This window comes from Hippocampus zosterae, chromosome 19 (assembly GCF_025434085.1).
Source record: "Hippocampus zosterae strain Florida chromosome 19, ASM2543408v3, whole genome shotgun sequence".
In the NCBI taxonomy this organism is placed as follows: Eukaryota; Metazoa; Chordata; class Actinopteri; order Syngnathiformes; family Syngnathidae; genus Hippocampus; species Hippocampus zosterae.
The window spans coordinates 3019894-3036766 of record NC_067469.1 but is presented as its reverse complement, the minus strand read 5'-3'; the positions used below and the strand labels follow the sequence as shown (position 1 = coordinate 3036766).

The 16873-nt window shown below is 45.7% G+C and overlaps 1 protein-coding gene across 3 annotated transcripts in view; it reads left to right on the top strand.

The window, feature by feature from the left end:
• The window catches only part of lama2 (laminin, alpha 2), an 89943-nt gene that overhangs the window by 59443 nt on the left and 13627 nt on the right, over positions 1-16873 (top strand). For 2 of the 3 annotated variants that reach the window (XM_052052493.1, XM_052052491.1), the window contains exons 37-59: positions 658-800; positions 989-1087; positions 1932-2043; positions 3449-3611; positions 4802-4880; positions 4969-5100; positions 5977-6093; positions 6186-6349; positions 6429-6567; positions 7405-7507; positions 7693-7809; positions 7973-8155; positions 9237-9391; positions 9463-9606; positions 10508-10641; positions 11951-12110; positions 12174-12298; positions 12665-12827; positions 12948-13092; positions 13185-13323; positions 14115-14235; positions 15032-15187; positions 15346-15396. In XM_052052493.1, the coding sequence (XP_051908453.1) occupies positions 658-800; positions 989-1087; positions 1932-2043; positions 3449-3611; positions 4802-4880; positions 4969-5100; positions 5977-6093; positions 6186-6349; positions 6429-6567; positions 7405-7507; positions 7693-7809; positions 7973-8155; positions 9237-9391; positions 9463-9606; positions 10508-10641; positions 11951-12110; positions 12174-12298; positions 12665-12827; positions 12948-13092; positions 13185-13323; positions 14115-14235; positions 15032-15187; positions 15346-15396 (3044 nt within the window). Of the gene's footprint in view, positions 1-657; positions 801-988; positions 1088-1931; positions 2044-3448; positions 3612-4801; positions 4881-4968; positions 5101-5976; positions 6094-6185; positions 6350-6428; positions 6568-7404; positions 7508-7692; positions 7810-7972; positions 8167-9236; positions 9392-9462; positions 9607-10507; positions 10642-11950; positions 12111-12173; positions 12299-12664; positions 12828-12947; positions 13093-13184; positions 13324-14114; positions 14236-15031; positions 15188-15345; positions 15397-16873 lie in introns of all 3 variants that reach the window. The other variant, XM_052052492.1, reaches the window with a different exon arrangement.

The window sequence follows — 16873 nt, the reverse complement described above, 5'->3', positions numbered from 1 at the left end:
AAGGTTATGCCTGTGTCAGCCATAAAAACGAGCAAAATTCAACACATTGAAAAAAAATAATAATAATAATAAAATGTTGTTGAAATTTTCGACAAGCCATGCAGGCACATTGAATTTAGTTTTCTTTCAGCAATAACAACTAGGAGGCAAATATATTCATTCATTCATTCATTCATCTTCCGTACCGCTTGATCCTCACTAGGGTCGCGGGGGGTGCTGGAGCCCATCCCAGCCGTCTCCGGGCAGTAGGCGGGGGACACCCTGAATCGGTTGCCAGCCAATCGCAGGGCACACATAGACGAACAACCATCCACGCTCACACTCACACCGAGGGACAATTTAGAGTGTTCAATCAGCCTGCCATGCATATTTTTGGAATGTGGGAGGAAACCGGAGCACCCGGAGAAAACCCACGCAGGCCCGGGGAGAACATGCAAACTCCACACAGGGAGGCCGGAGCTGGAATCGAACCCGGTACCTCTGCACTGTGAAGCCGACGTGCTAACCACTGGACTACCGGGCCGCCACATAATACATTCATCAGCTAATTTTTATTTTTTTGTTTTCTGCATCTGCCTGATCTCTCGACATGACGTTTGTAACCTTTTTGCCGTTTACCCTTGGGCCCCCCTTTAAATCCCTCCGTTATGTGTACAGCGTGCGACGACGAGTGCACAGGTCTGCTGATTAGCGACATGGACCGCCTGTATCGCATCGTCACCGACATCACGCTGACCACGCCCCTGCCGCCACCTTACAAGATCCTGTACCGCTTTGAAAACATGACCGAAGAACTCAAGGTACGACGACTTTGACCCCCGCGGATTTTCCCGCCGCTCGGAATGAAAATAAGACACAAATGTGAGGATGCGATCCACTTGCAACTTCCCGCAGCCGCGAGGTTGAAAAGTCTTGAGCCCTGAGCCAAAATGTGTCAGACATCATCCGTCTTTTGTGCCTTCGTGTTATTCTCTTTTCTCTCCTGCAGCACATGCTGTCACCTCAGAAAGCTCCGGAGAGATTACTCCAGCTGGCCGACTCCAACTTGGGATCGCTGGTTGTCGAGATGGACCAACTACACAGCAGGGTGCGCGCGCCTTTGTCGCTTTCGGGCCCAACTTGAGTCCTGCTTTGTCGCTAGTGTGCCTTCCTGTTGTTCCCTTTGTCTCTATCTCACCATCACGGGATGGAGCGAACAAGCTTTGGCACGGCATGAGAATATAGTTTCAGGCACTTACTCGCCGTATGCGCAAAGAATCTGTCGATAAACAAGTCGGAATGCTTATACGGCAGACCGAGGCGCCCAGCACGAAAGCGCCCTGCAAGGTTACGGCTTGTTGATTGACACGAGATCAAAATAGTGGAACAAATACTAATTTGGGCCTCACGGTTCTACCGCAAGTACCCGCCAGCATAAGTTCAAACCAGTTTGGATTGCATTGGCCCGTATTATGCGTTTCCTTTTTTAAACGTTTCTCAATGTCAAATCTGGATGTTGGAGCGTCAGAGAGGTCAAACGAGCTGACCAGGATAGCAAATGCGTTTAAATATACAATTACGCCGTCAAGCGACACATTCTTAGTGACTTGTGCACAACCGGGCGTTCAGCCGCACGCTCGGTCTTTGAATATCAATAATGACATACTCTGGCGTGATTCATTTCTTGTCTTCCTGAAATCTTTTGTGTGATTGTGTATGAATCTCAGCGGATGAGCTTGTTTTGTTGTACATAATTCACGCCTCGTATGTAGTACTGACACATGACAGTGTGGAAGTAGACAATAATCACACAAACGAAGGTAACAAACTGAAATATTGATGATCCTGCGATCATTGTTCATTTATCAGGGGAAGGGAACAACCTGCTTATTTATTTAACATGCTTGCGCGTGTGTGTGTGTGTGTGTGTTGGGTGCATGTCTTTTGTTTAGGCAACTAAGGTGTCTGCTGATGGAGAACAAGTGGAAGATGATGCCAACAGAATTGAAAAGCGAGCCGAGGTCCTGGAGAAGTTCGTCAGGGACGCGCTACTGGGAGCTCAAGGTAGCGCCGATCGACGCCATCTTGTTTGCGTTAATTCTGTCTTCTGTTGACTATGTTTTTCATTCTGCCGTCTCCATCTTGGGCTCTATTACGCGGTACGTTCATGAGCTTACCCCAGCACCGACAAGTAGAACGCAGTTAGTTACGACACTGACGTCTCACATCCTTTCTCAGTCACTTTTCATCGCCAGAAATCTTGTTTTTCGTAACCAGCCAGCCAGTCGATCGTCAAGCAACAGAGAAACGGCGATCGCACGGTAGAGATCGCTGTATTTATAACTCTTCTTTTTTTTTTTTTTTAAAGAAGAAAAAAAAGTTGGGTTGTCTGGAGTGCAAAGAAAGTGATGAAACTTTAGGCTTGTCGTTGCTGCTGCAAGCTCTCTGGCTCAGGGCTTGATCATCGCGTGATTACGGCTGTGTGTGAATGTGTGAAGTGTGAGTTGGTTCTCAGAGGATGATTGAGAGTAGCAATTAGGGACATAATTAGTGGCTATCAAACACACACACACACACACATTCTAAAGCATCGTGCATAAACCGATGCAGAAGTGCACAAATAATATTACTTCATACGCACACACACTTCTCGATGATAAGGCAAGGGAATACTGTACACGCTCACTGGGTGTATACGCGTGTGTGTGTGTTTACTGTGTACCACCATAAGATTCCGTTCACGTTTTGTGTGTTTAATTGGCTTTTAAATCCCAGCATGTAATTATCCGGCTGTGACATGCCGACTCGGTTGGCACACGCGTGCACACATACATACGCCGCAGCTGTTCATTAGCGTGATGGCTTTGCTTGCGTCTCGGCTGTAATCACAGATCATGTTTACATTTCAGATGAGAACAAAGGCCGCATCGCTGCGACCATGCACACCCCCACTCAAAAAATTAAAAAAAAATCACTGGTGTGAAGTTTCAACTTGCTTTCATCAGATTTTAGAGACGTCGCGGACGACTGGCACGCACAATCGCACGATCGTATCCATTATGTGATGGATACAAGACATTCTTTTCGAACGTAGGGAAAAAAACTGTTATGTATGCCTCGTTATCATCCTAAGAATTTTTTTTTTAATGGTTTCAATCAATCCTCATTGAGTGGATTTATCGCCGAGTACGTTTGCATGTCATTGACTTTCATTCCACGAGAGAAATGGCAAATATGGCGTTCTCAAATAGCTTTCTTGCTTTTATCTTGATATTTGTCAAATTTTGCATCTCCAAAGTTCTCACGCATCGGCCCATTCACTTTCTATATCTACCGCATGCTTAATTTTTCAGGGTCACCGTGTGCTGGCATCAAATTGTGTTCTCTTTGGGGGGGTTCGATTGTGGCTGAAGCTTACGGCGTAAAATCTGCAACCCCCGTAGCAAATATTTCTCATTTTGGTGTCCAGATCTCCAGTCCAAAGCTGACGAGTTGAACCGGATGCTGGCGCGCAAAGACGGAACGCCGGAAAAAAGTTTGAAGGAGATGAAGGACGAGATTCAGGCCATGTTAGCTGAGATGAGGAAACGTCAGCTGGGAGGGAAACGCCTCATTGCTGAGGAGGAGATGGAGTAGGAATGCACACACACAATACATTCATTTGTAACTCATTTCAATCCGTTTTTTTTTCCATACATTAAGACGCTAGTGCTAACCCAACATAGAAATCTTTTCTGATAGACCACCATAGTAAGTGATTTGGTGCTACCACGGCAATGGAAAAAAAAAAAAAAGATTGCCGTTATCCGTATTACAGGCCAATATACCGTGGCAGTGACTTGAAGGCACATTCTCTCTCCCGCTGCTTATTATTGCTTTCATTTACAATCCGTATAAAACCACCTAAACAAACTCAAAAGTAGGATAAGATGTCTGCACATCATCCAAGCGAGCGCATCCCCGCACTGCGACAACGCACTCGCGAGAAGCCGGAAACAACGTTGTGCTGATGAAGTCTTTCTGGAGGTTTTTCGATCCGTAATCTACTTCCCCCCCCCCCCCCCCCCGTCGCCCCCTCCCGCCGTCCTCCTCTCTCACTTTATCTCTTTAGCGCATTAAATGTTGACGAGGTCGATAAGTTAATTAAAACTATGGCCTCGGGGGATGGGGGGGCGCGAGACATAACGATGCGGAGATACGAAAGGAGGAGGGTGAATGCAGGAAAGAGTAAAAGATGGAAACGGTATCGGGAAAACCGGGCGAAAGATAAATCGCCCTCGCCACACTTCTCGTCTATGAGACTGAACCCTGCACAGAGTTTCAAACCAAAACAGCCAATGAAACATATTTCGACAAATGCAGCAAATGTTTTCTACGAATATTATATAGTCACTGTGAAACGTTGTCAACAATCACCGTGAGCATTTAGAGTGCATATTTATTTTAACTCTTGTTTTCATCTCACCGTCCCCCCCCTATAGACTTCATTAATGTTACACCAAGTCCAATAATTACCTTGCCCGTATCTGCCAAAACTGCGCAAAATCCTTTGAGTGGCAGCCACTGGGGAGCGCTAGATTCTTCTCGTCTCGCTTAATGCTAATCATGCGTTCAGCCGCCTCTGCGGTAAACACACAAATGTTCGCAAAACTGCCTTTTCAAGGGTGAGAAAGTTTGGTTTTCAAAACGTCATCTCGCGAGTCATCGGGAGGTATAGGCTAACGTCGTGCGCCGATCGCAGGCAGATGACCTCGGCTGTGACGCAACGGTCAACTATAAGATCTTCAAAATAAATAAATCCAAATAATTGTGATGCTCCCAGTTTAGCAGAAGAGTTGTTCCAAAGAGTGACGAGGATGTTTGGGATTCCTCACCAGGCCACAGAAGACCTCAAAGCGGAGGTACTCGCAACCCACAAACCGTGTCATTCAACGATACTCAACTCAATGATATTTGTTCAAGTATTTATTTTTTTTTTTACCTTCCTAGATAAAAGCCAAGATGTCAGACCACGAGGGCAAACTTCAGGAGGCTCAAGAACTTCTTCACTCCGCTCGCGAGAAAACCAGGCAGGCTGGCTTGCTAGCTGGACACAACCAAGCCAACCTCACATTCTTGGAGGTACGTTGTGCTTGAAAATTTGTTTGACGGGGGCGGGCTAAACCCCCCCAAATTTTGCGCAGCGGCGTGCCACATCACTGACACTCAGTTCTTCAAATTCTCCATCTTCGTAGTAAAGACTGGAACAACGTGCGGTGTCCTGGCCGTTCCGCCAATGTCGTTGATGTAATTAATTCCTCAGCAACTGGCAGTTTGTCAACATATATAATGGAAAGAATTTGGATTTTCCAAAGTAGCACTTTGTAAAGTCGGATTTTATATTTACATGGCGTTTCCCGAACTCACTGTGTCATGAAGAGAGAAAATGGACGCCGTAATATGCTTCAAATAGATAATCGCGTTGAATTCATTTTCCACCTCTCTGAAGTGGGATTACTGAAGGAGCTCTCCACATTATGAGCGCCGAGGGTACTCAAAGAACTCTTTTTCATTTTTTTTTTTGGGTAAAATATAGTTGTGTGTATGCTTTTTCATCACTCAAGGATTGAATATCAGATATGCAAAACGATGCATGCTGAGAAATTGAGGGAAGTGATCCGCTTTGGCCCCGCCCCCCCATTCATAGTCATTTTCCTAACTATTTATTTGCAACAAATGTCTCGTTCTAATCTTTGTGTCAATAAGGCATGGTAACAATCCCAGCAATTCAATGCACTTTCACTTGATTGCAAATGGTACAAATAAGCGGGGGTGTCCATTTGCTGCCTTTCATTCGACATAATGACAGCTTTGCGTTGAAGCAAACACGTTTGCACGGCTTCGTACGTTTGCGAGAGAAGGTCATCGTTATTTCCATTAATATCGGTCTCGTTTCTGTCATGACTTGGATGCCGATTAGCCGACACGGAGGTCTTTGCCGCCGCTCTGTTTTTAAAGGGGAGGCATGCGGCGGTCCTCGGGGTCAAACGAGAAGCAGAAAAGGTCATGGGGGAAGCGGAAAACCTCCTGGATGATGCCAACCAGCTTTCGGACAACATCAATGAAGAGTTAGAGGTGCGACAACGGGGGGCACCTCGTCGGGAGATTGTCTTACGCTCCGCGGCGAGTAACGCGTGCCACGTCTGACTCTTGAGTATCGCTCGTAGGATGCAGAGGAGATGAGAAACCAACTCGGTCCTCTCAACGACCAGCTGGATGACAAAGTGCGGCACCTGAGCGACGGTTTGAGCGGCGGCGGCCTGGCCCATCGCGTTCATGCCGCCGAGGATCACGCCCAACAGCTGAAGGAATCCGCCACCATTCTGGATGGGTAACCGGGGCTCACAATGCAGGATTATACCACCTGGGGGGAAAAAAAAGAGAAATTGACTCTTCCGCTCTTCTCGCAGGATCTTGGCCGAAGCGAAGAACCTCTCCTTTAATGCGACGGCCGCCTTCAAAGCCTACACAAACATTAAAGCGAACGTGGAAGAAGCAGAGAAAGAGGCGAAGGCGGCCAAGCAGACTGCGTCGGAAGCGCTGGCGATGGTAAAAAGTACACGCGCAAGGTTGAACGTCAGGAATCAAACACGTGCAATGTACTCGGATACATCGGGGTCCATCGTAGCGCCTTACTTTGTATCCACTTCTGTAACAATTGCAGTTTCATTCAGCAATCATTCTTGCAATTGCAAAAAAAAAAAAGTTGCGATTAAGAGTAAACATGTTAAGAAGCTCAATTTGGCATTTGATTCCTTCAGTTATTTTCAAAGTTCATCAATCATGTTCCTCCTCAGCAGGAAACAAAAAGAAAAAAAAACACGAATCAGGTCGTTTGCAAGTCATTTAGCACCATGCTCTCCACAAACATGCGGTGTGATAAACCGGAGAGGGGGCACCCATCATCCGGGCGCACCCCAGCCCAGTGTCGAACGGTGTTCCGCGCGGCCGGGTGGCCGCTAACCTTGACCAACCGGGGGGGATATCATATCATATGTCATGGAGAAGAAATTACTCGTGTTACTCCACTGGGTTCAATTTCATTCAATTTGTCTTTTTTTTTTCTTTTTTTCGTTCCTTTGGTGTTCATTGCTCTTGGCCAATAAGTGGCGTAGGACAAAGGAGGAGTAAAAAGAGTCTGAAATATTACAGGGCAGAGGTGTGGAAATATTGTAAAGAGGTCCTTCCGCCATTTGAAGCCCTTTTTTTTTTTTGTGGGAATGTCATTTAGCCGTGCAAAGTGGTCAATCCGACAGCAGAAAAAGGTGATATGCAGATGACTTCACCTTTTGTGTGCCGGGTGAAAGCCATTTAATTCGTGAGTGGCTGCCAAATCCTGAAGCGTTCTTTGTCACTGATTTTTCTATTTCACGTGTGCGCGTGCAGGCTTTAGGCCCAGAGATCCCCGTGAAGGAGGAAGCTCAAGGTGCCCTTCAGAAGAGCCTCAAGCTGCTCAACCACGCTAAGCAACTCCATAATGATGTCAAAGGTATTGTGTGGCAATATTTGGCAGAAATCGAGATTTTTTTTCTCACGTCATGTACGTCCCTCTAATATAAGTCGCTCGCTTTGCCTCCATTTTCCCTCCTCATCAAGCACATTAAAGACTCACCGCAGCTTCTCAGAACCATTTGAACTCGGCCGCTAACCAAAAGATGACTTTTTCTACCGCAGACAATGCCGCCAGTGTGTCCGGACTGAAGGGCAGAGTAAAATCCGCCCGAGACAGAACCAAAGACCTGCTCAGAGCCATCAATGGAACCGCCACAACACTCGACGCCATGCCCGATGGTATGACTGCACAAATACGCCGCGCGTGACAGTGGAATCAATGAGCTCTAAGCTCGGCTTGACACAAGTTCACAGGTTACCCGTTCGATATGATGATACATGCGATAAAACCGCCGGAAGGCATTCCGCGTGGATTGCAAATGTAAACGTTGTCGTCCGGCAGACACGGCCGCCAAGCTGACCGCAACAAGGGCCGTGGCCGCTGAGGCAAACGCGACAGCCCTCGACGTCCTGGAGCGCCTCGCGACCTTGAACCTTCAGGTCAAAGGCATACAGAAGAACTTCAGCCAGTTGGCCCACGCGGTCCGCGTCGCCAACAAGATGATTCAGGACCCGGAGAAAAACAGTGAGCATCTCCTACTGCCTCGTGACATGTTGAGCTCATTCCATTGGATCCTATAAATTTTGTTTAAAAAAAAAAGTCGAACAGGCTGAGATGGATTTATTTTCCTCTGTTTGGATTTTTTTTTTTTTTGCCCCTTTGGTATGGCATTTTTTCATTTTTAACATTTAGAACGTAAGCCCCAAAACTCCAATATTAAGGTTTATTAAAGTTGTTTATTTTTTTTCCTCATATGGTGACAAATAGCACTTGATTTTGCAATCACCATGCTCTAAGTTGAGCTTTCTCTTGATTTTTCTTTTTTTTTTTTTGATGGACTCACTCTATTTCTAGTACTCAAAGAAATCTTTATTTACAAGAGCTGTGTTTGACACCCATTCCATAGCACACAACACAAAAATCATGTCGCCATTATGCTCTTCAACGTTATGATTACGCCATGAAAACTTTGCTAAATCGTGACTACAATAATTATTTTCTTCTCTTTGTTTGTCTTTTACCCCCACAGCTATAAGTATGTATATCTATTTTACCTCATCATAAGCACTTATCAATGGCGCCCCAATACCCTTTTTACATTTCATAATCTGATTTCTGAAGGCCTAAAAAAAAAAAAAAGTCCAACCCAATTTGCATTTTTGGAGTTGAACAAAAGTATTGGCGCACCATCCATCCATCCTTTGTCTCGGTGTCTTCTCAAGCTATCACGTGCCAGTATCTGCTCCTAATCATCATCATGCCTCAGCTCCGCTCCAGCATGAGCTCTCGGCACACCGCAAAGCATGGAACTCTATTGGCTTTGCCTTCCTCCGGTGTCCATTCAAATAAATAGTCTAGACAAGCTTCTCTTTGAATGCTGAGCTGAGCTACACTAATTGATTGGCTCTTTCCTTTTCCTCCCTCTGCCTCTCTTGCTCTTCGTCTCGTCTCCTTTCTCTGTTAAATCAATGACTGAGTGATTCAGCTGCTTTCGGTATACTGCCCCCCCCCTCCTCCTCCCCCCACGCACCGCCTCCCTCAGCAGTAAAGTTTTTACACGCGATGACGTCGCTGATTCTGTGACCCCGTCCGTCTCTTTAATCAGTCCACGCGGCCGGCGCTAAAGTGAAGGATTTAGAGGACGAAGCTGATCGACTCCTGGAGAAGCTGAAGCCGATCAAAAAGCTGGAGGACAACTTGAGACGAAACATCTCCCAGATCAAGGAACTGATTACCCAAGCCAGGAAGCAAGCCAACTCGGTAAGAAACACACGGTGTCGCGAAAACTACACATGGAATCGCTTTGGATGTGACTTTTTCTTTCTTTTTAGATTAAAGTGTCTGTGTCGTCCGGCGGCGACTGTCTGCGGAGTTACCGCCCTGATATCAGGAAGGGCAGGTACAACACCATCATTCTTCACGTCAAGACCACCACGCCTGATAATTTGCTCTTCTACCTGGGTTCAGCCAAATATGTGAGTATATACACGGTTTAACTGTGATGATGTAGGGGGATGGAAAGTACAGACAATCACAGTTTAAAATTCCCTCAAAAATTGCTTGAAAAGGCAGAAACTGCAAGTTGGCAACAAATGAATTGAATGATCCATCATAGGAATACCAAAAAGTTACATGCGCTTGAGGCTGAGAGCAGGCTGATAATTATTTTTTTTTTCCTCCTCTGACTTCCAAATAAAAATTTGAGATACGACAGCAATGTGGTGCCGGCGAAACCAGCTTAACTCACTTCACGTCTAGCATGAGTTGAGAAAAGGGGCTTCAAGCTGACGAACTCTGCAGTCAAAGTAAACCTCAAACAACGAGGCACACCACATGTGTGTGCGTGTCCAACATTTCACTAACGGTGTGTAATGCTGGCTGAGAAGCAACGACGCAGCTCTGTGATCTGGGCTCTGTGAGAATGGCCGTTCCTCCGGGGGGAGGTGGATGGACGACAACAATAAGAGAGGACGTGTGTGAATGTGTGTCTTCAAATTTGACTCCCTCATCTCCAACTGTGCATAATGCTACATGAATAAGAATGCTGAGTGAGTGTTATTCTTCAGCAGCATTTAGATGAGTGCACATGCTCCAAAGCCTCTTATTCCCTTTTTTTTTTTTTTTCACGGTTCATCCGTAATAATAAAAACAAAATGAATGGAAAATACAAAAAGGAGAAAATCGGCTTAAAGTGGCATTGGCGTTCGAGTTCTTGCAACTTCACTGACTCAAGCTGTGCATTCAAGTCATGAACTCTTGAGACTTGCGTGTTTTGGTTGTATTTCACTCCAAACTGAGGGCTATTTGCGGGGAGGGGTCTTTGTGTCTTTGAATTGCAGAAAAGTGATGGCCTGCTTTGTCTACTGTGCGTTCCAGGTTGATTTCTTGGCCCTGGAGATGCGCAAGGGCAAAGTGTATTTCCTTTGGGACGTGGGTTCAGGGGTGGGACGAGTAGAGTATCCCCATCTCACCATCCACGATGGCAACTGGCACAGAATAGAAGCTTCTCGGTAAGAGTCACGTTATTTTCTTTCGATGTTTATTTTGCGGCAGTACAAACAATGTCATTATTCCTTTCAAAAAGCAACGAATGTGTCACTATTCATCTGCGTACGCAAATTGGATGCAACGCAGCGATGCGGAAGACATCAGCGAACCAATTAATCAGCCATGTTACGCTTTCACATGTCACATGAACACTTTGAGACAGTAATTCATGCCTTTGTCACATCCCGGCTGGATTACTGCAATGCCTTGTACTTTGGAGTCAGCCAGTCCTCCATCAAGCGCCTTCAGCTGGTCCAGAATGCCGCTGCTCGCCTCTTGACTGGTACTCGTAAGAGGGAGCATATAACTCCCACTTTGGCATCCCTTCACTGGCTCCCCATTCATTTCAGAGTTATTTTCAAGATCCTCCTCTTTGTTTTCAAATCTCTGAATAATCTCGCGCCAACTTACCTCTCTGAGCTCTTTTTTGGCGTTCGACTCGGCATGATTTGTCCTTGATTTTACTGCTTGGTGCTTTCTACCGCCTTTGTTACCGATTCGTCTTACTGTTTATTGTGTATGTTAAATCGCTCCATGTACAGCACTTGGTATGCAGCGATGGCTGTTTGAAAGTGCTCTAGAAATACTGTTGACTTGACTTGACTTGACTTTTGTCGCACGTATCGGAACACGGAATCATTAAATGCAGGTTTTAGATGAATGACATAACACAGGGCATATATTTAAAGAGCAGATATCCAAATATCACACACTCAAACGTGAACGAGACGCGTGACGCTAGTGCTAAGATAATACCAAATGGAAAAGTCGTTTCATGTCTCCTGCTTCACTCTAACGGGAACATGAGAAGTCATTGACCCAGCAACGGCCGGAAACAGAAACCTAAATAAAACCTAAACAACTCGAGAACATCATTTCTCCCAATGGAATGACGACGTTTCGCTTGGGGAAATCAAACCTTTTGCATCCTTGTCAGCCGCTAGCTCTTACATAGCATCCAGGGCCACCATGCCCATGCACGTATTTTCAGTAAAGAGAGTTGTGCGAGGCGGTGGGGGTGGGGGGGGGGCTTTGACTTTCCATTTCCCAACCATTGGGCACGATGAAACAACAAATTCAAGGTGGCAGATCAATTTCAGCGTACATCTCCGAGGTCCCCGCCTGCCGCAAAACTGTCTCCGCGATCGCTTTCTCGCATTCATCTTTTCCCCGCTGCCGGTTCATAAAGGCTGATTTCATGTGACGGAACACACGTGGTCGTAAACGCCTTGCAGGAAATAAAATGACTTCCTCATTTCTGTCTGTCTGCAGTAACGGATTGAACGGGACCATATTAGTGTACCCCCTCGAAGGTCCGAGGGCCGGTTTCGTGCCAAGCCCAAACAGCGCCAACTCGCCAGTAACCTACACCATCCTGGATGTGGACCAGAACGCGTACCTGTTTGTGGGCGGGATACTCGGCACCATCAAGGTAACGTCATGCGATTCGGGCGACTTCCTACCCTTGGTGTTGTCGTCAATGTCCTCCTTTTAGAAAGCGGATGCCGTGAGGACGACGACGTTCGCGGGCTGCATGGGGGAAACCTTCCTTGACGGTAAACCCATTGGACTTTGGAACTACAGGGACAGGCAGGGAGACTGTAAAGGATGCGTCGTCAGGTATGCGGAGACGGATATCAATGCATGATGTTGGTATTGCGTTGATCTAGACAAATCTCGGGGGGGAAAAAAAGAACATTGAAATTGAAAAAGTGAACGTGTAATTGATGCAGAGCCGATTTTGACTTCCTAAGCAGCAAACTCGTTAGTGCCGGATCGGCTGCTCCTTCTGCTGGTTACTGCCAAGTCGTGAAAAAGTGCTTTGACGTTTCTGATGTAGCCCGATTGGCTTCAAAGCTTCAAAGATTGTATTTGATACCAGGGCAGGAAGTTTTTCAGGATTTCTCCCAGGAAACCAGAAGTCGTCCATTGCTTCACACATGACTTGATAGACATTTTCGTTCTTTCTTTATTGCCGTTTCTTAGTCCCCAGGCGTCAAACGGTGAAGGGACTGTCCAGCTGGACGGCGAAGGATACGCCGCCGTGGCACGACCCACAAGATGGAACCCGAATGTTTCCAGTGTCACGTTCAAGTTCCGAACATTCGCCTCCGACGCACTGCTCATGTATCTGGCAACTGACGATATGGTAGCCAGGCTGCGGATTACCACACACACACACACACACAGCACTTTTAATTTGTAGATGTCCCAAATGTCTTTCCACACGCCGAAATGGATCTTCCCGCCACCTTTTGCTCCCTTCTAGAAAGACTTCATGTCCTTGGAGCTGGCAGGGGGCAAAGTGAAGATGAACTTCGATCTGGGCTCGGGAGTCGGCAGCGTCATCTCGGCTCACCGTCAAAACGACGGCCGCTGGAAATCCCTCACCATGTCTCGCAACAAGAAACAAGGTAAACAACATCGGCGTTTGATTGATTGCGTGTCGAAAAGACGCATGGCAAAGCGCTGCTTTTGCTCAAGCCCTCGTCAACTATTCGTGCAGCCACGGTTAGCATCGTGGACATTGACTCCAGTGCCGAAGAGAAGATAGGGGCGACATCTCTGGGGACGGCCACCGGGCTCAACCTCAAGGAGAAGCAGAGCATTTATTTCGGAGGTCTGCCTACCATTGGAAACTACAGGTAACGTCTTTCTGTCCGTTTGCTTGGTTATATATCCAATAACGTTTTTTTAATTATATCCAAATAACGTCTCGAATCTAAGAAAAAGGGATAAAGGGATTCCTCGTTGGTGACAAATGCGTGCTAATATGCGATTGTCGTGTGTGTTTTCTGAACAGCATGAAATCCAGGTAAAGCGACACGAGTTTATTTTAAACACCAAATGTGACTGGACATTACTCTCTGCATGCGGCTGGCCACACTGATGCTGGAGTGCAATTTAGCGCACAATTTATGTGTGTATGTGTGTGTGTGTGTGCGTGTTTGTCTGTCCCGAATGGCTGTTGCTCTTCCACTAGGGTGGAAAAAAAAAAAAACACTTTTTTTCTGCCTTTTCTCCACCCGGATGTGTCATTTGTCCTTCCAGCAGCAACAATGTCTCGTTTGTGACATTTGTCATATTTTGAATTCTTATACAAAAGGATTTTTTTTTGGTTTGTTCCATGGGGGGGGGATGGGAGAGCAAACCCAAAATTGTGCAATGGCATTGACAAAAAGGTGCACGAAATATGTTCGCGTCAATATCAACTTGGCTTGAATCCAAAAACGGTGCACGCGCAGACCTCATGAATCCTATTTTTTTTTCATAACAAGGACAAACGTCACCTTCCGATTATGCTCACAGCTGATGTCAGGTCGACGCCGATCATACGCTGCCAAAAAGCGTTCAAGGCTCCAATAATGAAGACATGATCCTATTACATGAGACTTTTAAGAGATTGCAAAGTCTGATGATTGTAATATCTTTCTAGGGCGGAGGTCATGCTGAAGCGCTATGTCGGCTGCCTTCGGGAGATTGAAGTATCCCGAACTCCGTATAATCTCCTCAGTAGCTCTGATTACACCGGGGTTACCAAAGGATGTAATGTCGAGGTAAGATTGTGCTCACTCGCCCTCGAAAACCATATTGCATCTGAAGTATCAGCTCGCAGTTCCACGTTGTCACGATCAGGACGCCTCGTGCGACGTCGGATCTGGCGCGCTTGGTCAGATCGCTTATTAGGAGAAAGAACAAAAAAAAAAGAGTCCAAATGTCGGCCATCTGCCTGGACAGATTTCAAGTTGCATTACCCCGAACGTAGACGGCAATATTAATCTACAGTCGTGTCCAGTGTTGGAACAGAGTTGATTTCTAGGATCAGTAGCACAGTCATTTCTTTAAAAAAAAATTTTTTAAAGCGAAATGTTGTTTCCATTGACTGATTTTGTTCAATTTTTTTTTTTTTTTCCAGCTAGGACATCACTCATGTTGCATTAGCTGGAGCGCAGATCATAACGTGACTTAAATAAGTGCAACTTTGATCCATAAACTCGAATGCAGATGCCCTTAAAGCTTGTTTTCCTTCAAGTTACGCAACTGCGCTTCATTGACTCCACAATGGCGTTTTTTTTTTTCCCCCAAAGTCATCCAAGGCATTCATCAGGGTTTCTATTCACTAATGGAATTTATTTATACACTCAAGCAGCCATACAAAGAAGTTGAAAGGGCCACGCTTGTGTACTTGACATTCGGGAGGGGGGGGGGGGGGGGCGGCTGGGGTATTCATTCCATTCTCCTCAGGTGTCCTTCCTTTTCCCGAGCTTATCTGCATGTCTTTGTGACTGTCTATGCACTTTAAAAAAAAAAAAGTCAAACATTTTGTCTAATGTGCATCGCATTGTCTCCTAGAACTTATACACAGTCAGCTTCTCCAAGCCGGGATATGTGGAGCTGGCTGGGTTCTCCCTGGCGGCCGGCACTGAAATCAGCCTGTCGTTCAGCACCCAGGTGGACACCGGCACCCTTCTCTTAGCCGTGGGTGGCCCACCGCCCATCGGCCAACAGGTTAGCACTCCTTTTTATTTTTATTTTTTTGTGTGTGTGAATCTGCAAGCTTGTAAATCAAGCAATCGCCTCTTTATTGACCTTGTAACCTGGTAACCAGATAAGCTGTGTTAAAATGCGATGGCTAGTTGAAAACAAAGTATTGCTATCCACCGCAGGTCCGTAACAAGAATGTCATCTTTAAGAGGAAACGCCGACAATCGGGAGAGGTGAGTTTATTGCATACACGCACAAATGCGCACGCTTTTCCAAAGTGAATGCCCAAGTGGATTTTAATGAGATTTCCATTTGCCGGCAAATGGACCAGTTTTCTGAAACATGAGTGAGACACGGATGCCCCTTAACATGCGTAAACACACTCACACACACAGCATCTATTACACAAAATGTATGACTTTGCCATCATTCCCTTCTCATCGCTCGGCGAGGTTTCACTCGGTTGTCGACAGTGCTCATTATGCTGCATATTCACGGACACGAATTGCACACCTATCATCATTTTACCTCTTCTCTGAATCATTTGTTGTTAACACAACACGACGTACACACGTGTATTGAAATGCAGCATAACAATAATGTGTTGCGGGGGACAATGAGAGGATTTTTTTTTTTTTTTACCTGTAAATCATCAGCAACAGAACACAAGGGATAGTGTTTTATAGCACCTTTTGCCATCATAAAAACATATTTATAAATATTTGAATTTAATCGTGCCACTCAGCAGAACATAAATGTCACTGTGAACTGAACGCAACGTTTGTGCACGTGAGGACAAAGGGTTACCTCTGGTTTATCCATCATTACTGCTCGTTGGGCGCATAAATCTATTTTTACTAACAACGCTGGAAGGGACGGTGTGTGCGCGCGTGTGGAAAGGTTAAGCGAGGTTAAGAACACCATCAACTCAACTTGGCCCTGACTAATGGGTGTCTAAGAGCGGGACGGAATGGTGGCGGCAGAGGAGGAAAGAGAAAAAGAAACAAAGAGATGGAGGCGATTTGGAGGTCAAAGTGACATTTGAAAAGAAAATGAGAGCTTTGCGTGAGAACAAAGGAGGCGGGGAGAAGGTGAGCGGGAATTTGGGGAGGTGGCCAACGAGGAAAGTGACATATGAAAATGAAGAACTACGCTTGCGTGCAGTCAATAATATTTGACAATCTCCGACTTTTGCCAGGATTGCTTACCTCAGGGGTGTCCAAACTTTTTGCCAAGGGGGCCAGATTTTATGTGGTAAAATGTCGGGGGGCCGACCTTGGCTGACATTCTTTACATTGAACAACAATATTGTTCAACAAATTTTAGTAAGCCAATCTGTTTCACATTTCCATTTTTATTTTAATTTCAACAATCTTAAGAATTTCTTTTTGTTCATTTGAAACGGGTATATCACATGCAACTGCTTATTCACTTATTTTCTTAAACGGAAGTCTCCTGAGTGCAAATTGAAACATAAAATGTATCACCATGACTTTTCAATAGTCACAAAACCTTTGACTCGAACAACAGGGAAATGAACAAGCAATACACATATCCACAACTGCAAGGATCATTTGAAATATGACATATCAGTCAATATAAACACGGAGTGATGTCTTGTTAACTCGTGAGTGATGCCCTCTAGTGTCTAAATGCTATTACTCATTTAGTGAATGCTATTACTCATTTAGCCACTAGAGGGAAGCAGTA